Source organism: Henckelia pumila, chromosome 3, assembly GCF_033568475.1.
Source record: "Henckelia pumila isolate YLH828 chromosome 3, ASM3356847v2, whole genome shotgun sequence".
NCBI classification, from domain to species: domain Eukaryota; kingdom Viridiplantae; phylum Streptophyta; class Magnoliopsida; order Lamiales; family Gesneriaceae; genus Henckelia; species Henckelia pumila.
In genome coordinates this window covers 151,493,605-151,502,355 of record NC_133122.1, presented here as the reverse complement: position 1 = coordinate 151,502,355, position 8,751 = coordinate 151,493,605, and the positions used below count along the sequence as shown (strand labels likewise).

Genomic DNA, 8,751 nt, shown 5'->3' with positions numbered 1-8,751 from the left:
TTGTTAATTGGTGTGATTAGAAGAGTTTGCATTGATTAAATTCATTGTATAGTTACTAATGAATGTTTTTGGTTTGATTTAGGAAAAGTGAATAAATGGAGCTAAAGATGAAAGGAAAGAGCCGAGATAAGAGAAGAATTACGAAGCAGCAATGGTCAGAAAATCATTTTTAATTTTCGAGAAATTCAAATCCGATCTCTACAAAATGAATTCAAGATGTTTTGAAGCAGTTGTCCAAATTTCAGCTCAATCCGACGGCTAGATCTCCGAATATGAATTTTTCAAAATCGCTGCTCACTGCAAAAAAAGATGTTCGCTCGATCCATCAAATTTAACCGATCGAGCGGGAGCAGAAAGAAAATCTGGACAGAAAGTTGGCATAATTTGGGGAGCTCGATCCGTGCAATTTAACCGATCGAGCGGGCGAGATGAAAAGTCGGGAATTTATATTTTAAATAGGAAACTTTCTTAGGAAGGACTCTATACTTTAAATATCATCTAGAACTCGAAAATAGATCATCTTTGGACAGTAGAAAGCTTGAAGAACTCTCTTGGCGGCTAGGTTTCTTCTCTTTTCTTAGATTTAATTTTCTTTCATGAATTTTTCTACAAAATTCATGAATATTGTTGACTAAGTTTTAGTACTTGGTTGAGGAAGACGAACACTTGAGTTATTTTAGTTGTGAGATTCGAGTTTTTCATTGTTTAATTCCAAATTGCGTATCAAGAGTTGTTTTGGATTGATTGACATGCTTGTATGTGAGATTTTAGGATTGATCACCTTAGGATTTTGCTATACAATCTATTACTAAATTAGAACTCAAATCCGTAATTGTTTGAATCATCTGATTTGTGAAGAAATTATGATTAATATTTTCTGCTGTTAAATTTGTTAAATCGTAGGAACAACCATTGACTAGAATAAATACAATCGTTGGTATTGTGTTGTCTAGATTCATCAGTTTTACTCATTTGAATGTTATCGTGGATTTAAATCTAATCGGTGGTATTGGGTTAATTTATGGGGTAAGAGTTAACTTAGAACGCTGGTGTTTAGTTAACTAAAATTAAGGTGAAACATGAATTAAATTTCCAATGATGAATATTCAATGTGAATTAATTATTTTTAGGGAATCGATGATCGAATGAATAATTTCAAGGGTGTAGTCGACCGATATCAAGTCTCGTTAATTTATTGATCTTTTTTATTTTAATTTTTGCATAGTAGTTAATTCAAAAATCTAAAATCCATTTTTATTTGTTTCCAGTATTTTTAATAACACAAATAAATTTTACTTTCCTCTTGGGAACGATCCCTACTCTCGCTACTACATGTTTATTTAGCTAATATGATTTGGGTTAATTTGGGCGCGACACGACTAAGCGCTACCAAATTTTGGCGCCGTTGCCGGGGAAGGTCGTTTAATTTATTTGTGTTCTTGTTTTTATTTTTATTTTTATTTATATTCTTTTTCCCCAGTGCTACTCTGGTTTGTTAATACTTTCAGGTTACTCTTCAGAAGAAGAAGTTCCATATGATCCAGAGATAGACAGATCTTTCCATCGTGGGCGGAGAAAAGCTCGTAGGAGACAAGAAGAGATGGCTGCCAACGCAAATCTGAGCCTGAGACAACTGGACACTCCTGATCCAAATCAACAGCCCTTATGCATTACTTATTCTACTTTAGAAAATAATGCTACTTTTGAATTAAAATCTGGGCTAATTTACTTATTACATTCGTTCCATGGTCTTGCAGGTGAGGACCCGCACAAGCACTTAATGGAATTCCATGTGGTTTGCACAAGCATGAAACCCCATGGAGTAACAGAGGAGAAAATCCAGCTGAGAGCCTTTCCATTTTCATTGAAGAATGTTGCGACAGATTGGCTATACTATTTACCCTCTTGATCCATCACCACCTGGACTAAGATGTAGAGGTTATTTCTAGAGAAGTACTTTCCAGCTTCAAGAGCAGCAACCATCAGGAAAGAAATCTATGGGTGCAAGAAATTTACAGGGGGGTCACTGTACGAGTATTGGGAGCGGTTCAAAAAGCTTTGCGCTAGCTACCCACAACACCAGATAAGTGAAAATCTTTTAATCCAATATTGCTATGAAGGTTTGTTACCTCATGACAGGAGCATGCTAGATGCGGCCAGTTGAGGAGTATTTGTGGATAAAACTCCAGTGCAAGCGAGGAATTTAATTGAGAGCATGGCTGCAAATTCTCAGCAATTTGGCACCAACAGGAATGATTCTGCACCCATAGGGAATAATAAGGTAAATGTTTCTTCCCTTGAGCAACAACTGATTGAACTTATGTCTCTTGTGCGTCAGATGGCTGTAGGGAATAGACAGATGGAAAAGGCATGTGGAATTTGTGCTGCAGTGGGACATGCAACTGACATGTGTCCCACACTTCAAGAGGGATCTACTGAACAAGTCAATGCAGCAGGAGGATTTCAAGGGCCACCACAACAGAAGTATGATCCTTATTCCAATACATACAATCCAATTTGGAAGGATCATCCCAATCTCGGATACAAAAACTCTCCAGTACACCAACCGCACCATCAAGCTTACAGGCCACCATATCATCCTCCACCACAACGTCCTCAAGTTCCAACGCCTGGTGAGTTTCTAGAAAACGTTGTTAAGAATCTTGCTACTAATACTGTAACTTTTCAATAGGAAACTCGAGCAAGTATCCAACAGTTGAACACTCAAATGGGGCAGTTGGCAACCGCAGTCAACAGGTTGGAGGCACTGAATTCTAGCATCTTACCATCACAGACAGTGGTGAATCCGAAGGAGAATGTGAGTGCAATCACATTGAGGAGTGTAAATGAGTTGAAGGTTAAAGAAAAAGTGGTGAAAGAACCAGTACAGAACAAAGATGAGCAGGAATCTAAGGTGGAGGAGAATGAGAAAATTCACGAGGCACCAAAAGGTAAGTTCCCTCCTTTTTCTGAGTATAAACATGTAGCCCCTTTTTCCTTAGCATTGAAAGAGTCTAGGAGGGATGAAGAAATTAAGGGGATGTATGAAATTTTTCGTAGATGTGAGGTAAATATTCCTTTGTTAGATGCTATCAAACAAGTATCTCGTTATGCTAAATTTTTAAAAGAATTGTGTACTGTGAAGAGCAAACACAAACTGAAGGGGTGTCAGAAAGTTGAATTGGGAGAACATGTTTCTGCTGTAATTCAAAGAAAGGTACCCACAAAATGCAAGGACCCAAGTATGTTTTCGATTCCTTGTAAAATAGGAGATGTTCAGCTTGACACGGCCATGCTAGATTTAGGAGCATCGATTAATGTCATGTTATACTCTGTTTATGCTTCCTTAAACTTAGGGCCTTTAAATAAAACTGAAATTGTTATCCAGATGGCTGATAGATCTACTATTTATCCTAGGGGTCTGTTAGAAGATGTTCTTGTGCAAGTTGAAAATTTGATTTTTCCTGCTGATTTCTATGTTCTTGACATGAAAAATAATGATATGAATAGTCCAATTTTTCTAGGAAGACCATTTTTGAAAACTTCAAAGTCCATTATAGATGTTAACAATGGCACTCTCACTATGGAGTTTGATGGGGAGATTGTTAAGTTTCATATTTTTGATACCCTGAAAATTTCTGGTTGTGAAAGTGTTTGTTAATAATATTAATGATAATGATCACTTGTCACAAGAACCCGCGAAAGATGTGAATGAGGGTAAGTTGAAGGAAGTTATTGCACAACCTGCTAAAAATTCTATTGCTGAAATTTTTATCTCTAATTTGCAGGCATCTAAATTTGAGTCGAAACTTTCTCCGGATCGATTAAAAGGAATCCCCAAGAAATCAAAGCAGAGGAAGCATGGGACGAATTTAACTGGAAAATTTCTCAAGTGGGTGAAGGTGGACAAGGAAACCAGATATGAACCACCTTGAGGAACTGAAACATACAGTCGGGCCAACGACTGTAAACAGAGGAGCTGCTTGAGAGGCAACCCAAGGGGAGTATTTCTTTTCATTCTTAGTTTTTTTTTATTTTTGTTTTGAATTTTTTCTTACATTGGGGACAATGTAAAATTTTAAGTATGGGAGAGAGACTTAGCCAGTCATTGAGAGAATTTAGCCGTTTTTATGGAAAAAAAAAAATTTAGAGCTCATAGTTTGTGATGAATTTGACTGTTGAAATTCACTAGCACATGATGATATCTAATTGATGATGTGCATGCTTTTGAAAATAGATGATTTGCTAACCTTAGAACACTTTGATCTCCAATGCAAATTAGACTTTGATATGGTTGTTGAATATTTTTTTTAAGCACGCATGAGTCATGACTTGTGAATTGTATATGATATAGTGAAGGTCGTGTGAGCCTTGTGATAGTTTTAGGAAGTCGCTAGCCTATCAACCTCCCTTTTGAGCTTAATCGAAAAAAAGAAAAAGAAAAATAGTAAAGAATGGAGTTAGTAAGGTGAGGGGAGGCATTGGAATGAGGATTGAAATTCTAGTCCTATAAATTCCAAGAGCTAAAAATGGAGGAGAATGTATGCAGTTGAGGATAACCGGGTGCAATTACTCGGACAAGTGAAAAGACTATAAAATTTCTCAATGGTATAATTTGATTTGTTGGTGTGCAACTTGAGCTATTGCGGGGTTTTACATTGAATGGATTTGTGAAGTATGCATAACACTGGCTAATGATCATACACACACACACACACACGTTCAGGACTATATCTCTAGTCGAAATGTCTGGATATTGAACTTGTTCCGTTTTTAGCATTTTAACGCCTTTCTTGATCATGCATTGAATTTATTCCTGAGGCACAAATATGAAGATCATGGTTATTTTTGTTATGGATTATGAGTTCGAGCTTATTTTTGGTTTTGTGTTGCTCGAGGGCGAGCAAGGATTAAGTATGGGGGAGTTTGATGTGATGATATTTTCCTATATTTATGTGTGTTAATTAGTGTGATTAGAAGAGTTTGCATTGATTAAATTCATTGTATAGTTACTAATGAATGTTTCTGGTTTGATTTAAGAAAAGTGAATAAATGGAGCTAAATATGGAAGGAAAGAGCCGAGATAAGAGAAGAATTACAAAGCAGCAATGGTCAGAAAATCATTTTTAATTTTATAAAAATCCAAATCTGATCTGCACCGTTCAAAATGAATTTCAAGATGTTTTGAAGTTTCTTTTCAAATTTCAACTCAATCCAACGGCTAGATCTCCGAATATAAAATTTTCAAAATCGCTGCTCGCTGGAAAAAAGATGCTCGCTCGATCCGTCAAATTTAAACGATTGAGCGGGAGCAAATAGAAAATCTGGACAGAAAGTTTGCATAATTTGGGGAGCTCGATCCGTGCAATTTAATCGATGGAGCGGGTGAGACGAAAAGTCGGGAATTTATATTTTAAATAGAAAACTTTCTTGGGAAGGACTCTATACTTTAAATATCATCTAGAACTCAAAAATAGATCATCTTTGGACGGTAGAAAGCTTGAAGAACTCTCTTGGCGGCTAGGTTTCTTCTCTTTTCTTAGATTTAATTTTATTTCATGATTTTTTCTACAAAATTCATGAATATTGTTGGCTAAGTTTTAGTACTTGGTTGCGGAAGACGAACCCTCGAGTTATTTTATTTGTGAGATTCGAATTTTTCGTTGTTTAATTCCAAATTGCGTATCAAGAGTTGTTTTGGATTGATTGTCATGCTTGTATGTGAGATTTTAGGATTGATCACCCTACGATTTTGCTATACAATGTGTTGCTAAATTAGAACTCAAATCCGTAATTTTTTGAATCATCTGATTTTTGAAGCAACTATGATTAATATTTTCTGCTGTTGAATTTGTTAAATCGTAGGAACAAACATTGACTAGATTAAATATAATTGCTGGTATTGTGTTGTCTAGATTCATCAGTTTTACTCATTTGAATGCTACCGTGGATTTAAATCTAATTGCTGGTATTGGGTTTGTAGTAACCCAGATTCCATTTTAAGATAATAATATGTTAAACATGATTAAGGGTTGGTGATTAACCAATTCCGGGGTTTAATCGGACTTCAGAATCAAGAATTGGATATTCATTTTTCTGAGTCAGTTCGGATGATCCGAAGAGAACTTCGGACGGCCCGAACTCAGCAACTCGGGGGCTCCAAAGATGGCTTGTTGACTTCGGAGTTAAGGCAAGTTCGTACGATCCGAACTAAGGATCGGACGGCCTGAACTCCCTCATGCCATGCAAGCAGGATTACTCAGCCATGGATTTTGACAAGTGTCGGATGAAGAGAAGTTCGGACGATCCGAACCTGAGTTCGGAGGCTCCGAACCCGACGTGGTTTGCATGCATGCATTAAGTTGGAACGGACGATCCGAACCCCAGTTCGGAGGGCCCGAACTCGACCAGAAATTTTCCTATAAATAGGACTCATTCGATTTCAATTTGAATTACAATTTTTGAGTTTCCTTCTCCAGTTATATAGTGTGAGTTATACACTTGAGGGCCCTATCGGTTATAATCGAGGTTCTGGAATAACCAAGGTGTGGTTATAGTCATCCGGGACCAGCCTACGGACGAAGGTATGGTCCGGGAATCTATTTAAGTTTTGGGAGTACTTATTAGCTTAGTTAAGGCTTATAGAACTTGTGTAGTGATACGATGAACTTTTGAATATAGGCTTGGAACCTAGGATCTATTATACTTGAACTAGCCTAGAGGTACGTACACATTGACTGAGATTGCCAGCGAGTATACATGTTTATATGTTGCATTTATTTGGCATTATTATATGGCATGATATATGATTTACCATTTTTCATATTCATATGTCATGTGCATGTACACGTTGAGCCTATACCTTGATATACTTGATTATAGAGCCGCTCAGCTCTATACTCGATAGTCTGTCACTGAGAGTACCGCGACAGCGGGGACATGTATGTCTGACTACTCTGGTGTACTAGACGAGTGTGGTTGCACCCAGAGGTTGATCCGTGCGGTGGCAGCACTCATGTGGCGCCGGTACTGAGCATGACTTTTCAGATGACCTTTTACCAGTCATCATGTTGCATGCATTATATACATATGTTTACCCATGTTTATGTACTGGGCATTAGCGCTCACGTCCTAGTTGTTATCTTGGACACCCTATTCCACTGGGTAGGTCGCAGGATGGACGGAGCTGGTAGTTCAAGGCAAGACTAGGGAGCAGGAGCCTTGAGGAGTTAATTATACAACAGGATTCGATATAGCTGTATAATGTTTACTTTTAAGTTTTTCGATATGGTTGTATCACTACAGTATTAAGCCTGGATATATTTTATTAAGCTGATATGTAATTTATGGATTATGTTTCCGCACGTTTTACTCTGTTAAGTATTTTGCTGTATTAAGTTTAATGCATGCTATTAGTTACCAGTTAGTAGGTGATTCCATGTAGGGTCACTACATTTTTGGTATCAGAGCATGCATAGATTTTGGGAATTAGTTTTTGGGATTTAGTTTAGTCTTGAGTAATTCTTGCGCATTTGTGATTTTAATGTGCAATTATTTTCAGGATATGGCTGACGAGAGTTACGATAGTGTTGGCCAGGGAGGTGGTCATCATCATCATCATCGCCATCATGATGATCGATATCGTCTTCATGAGGGTAGACGTCGTTACTCTATCAATAAGTTCATGCAAGTAGGACCGAAACCCTTGGTGGGAGGCGAGAATCCTGAACAGGAAAGAGGTTGGATGTCTAAACTCAAGAGTGCATTTCGAGCTTTCGATTGCACTGAGGAGCAGAAACTGGAAGTTCTAGAATTCGTTCTAGAGGATCGAGCACGCTTATGGTGGGATGCCAAAATTACTCAAGCACGTACAGAGAAAGGACAGGTGACTTGGGGGGATTTCTGTCTGCAGTTTCAGAAACTGTATTTTCCTCCAGCAGTTCGACAGGCACGATCTATGGAGTTGCTGACTCTGAGGCAAGGATCAATGACTATTGATCAATATCAGTAACGATTTCTTGATCTGCTACCTTTTAGTCCTCATATCAATGACAGTGATGCGTCCAAGTATGATATCTTTCTACAAGGCCTGAATCAAGATATCTACTCACAAGTTGTCGTATGTGATAATCCGACATCTTATGAGACTTTGGTGAACCGTTACTGTCAAGTGGAGAAAAACAATAGGCGGGCACTGTTGATGATTCCAAAATAGCCTAGTGGATCTCTTGGGCCTAGGGCTCAATCTGTTGTGCAATCTGGACCTATGTCTTCATCTTCTCCTACTACTTCGTCTGGTTCTTGTGGCTCACGAGGTACATTCCTCTTTGGGAAGAAGAAGAAGAAGGAGGAGTTTTGCAATCACTGTGGTAGGAAGCATCCTGCAGCTTCATGTAGGAAGGCTACTGGTGCTTGTTATATTTGTGGTGAGCAGGGACATCTGCGGAGAGATTGTCCTCAGCGCATGGGTTTTGCTGGTGGATCGGGATTACAGGTTGGATCTCAGGCTTCTACTTTTCCACGTCAACAATTAGCACCACATAATTCTTCTGGTTACCATCCACAGACTCAAGGACAGGTGTTTGCTCTGTCTCAGGAGCAGGCTACTGAGGGAAGCGATCGCATGTTGGCAGGTACCTTTTTGTTATGTGGTATTCCTGCATTTTTCTTAATTGATACTGGAGCATCGCATTCCTTTATTTCTAGTCGCTTTGTTAAGAGACATAGATGACCTTATGTATCATTAGATAT

The 8,751-nt window shown here is 38.2% G+C and overlaps 1 protein-coding gene across 1 annotated transcript; it reads left to right on the top strand.

Moving 5' to 3' along the window:
* The first annotated feature begins 2,728 nt into the window (after nucleotides 1-2,728).
* On the top strand, nucleotides 2,729-3,935 carry LOC140889745 (uncharacterized). The gene is made up of 3 exons (XM_073297466.1): nucleotides 2,729-3,242; nucleotides 3,357-3,652; nucleotides 3,789-3,935. Exons 1-3 carry the CDS (start codon nucleotides 2,729-2,731, stop codon nucleotides 3,933-3,935), a joined length of 957 nt encoding a protein of 318 aa, XP_073153567.1.
* The last annotated feature ends 4,816 nt before the right edge of the window (nucleotides 3,936-8,751 follow it).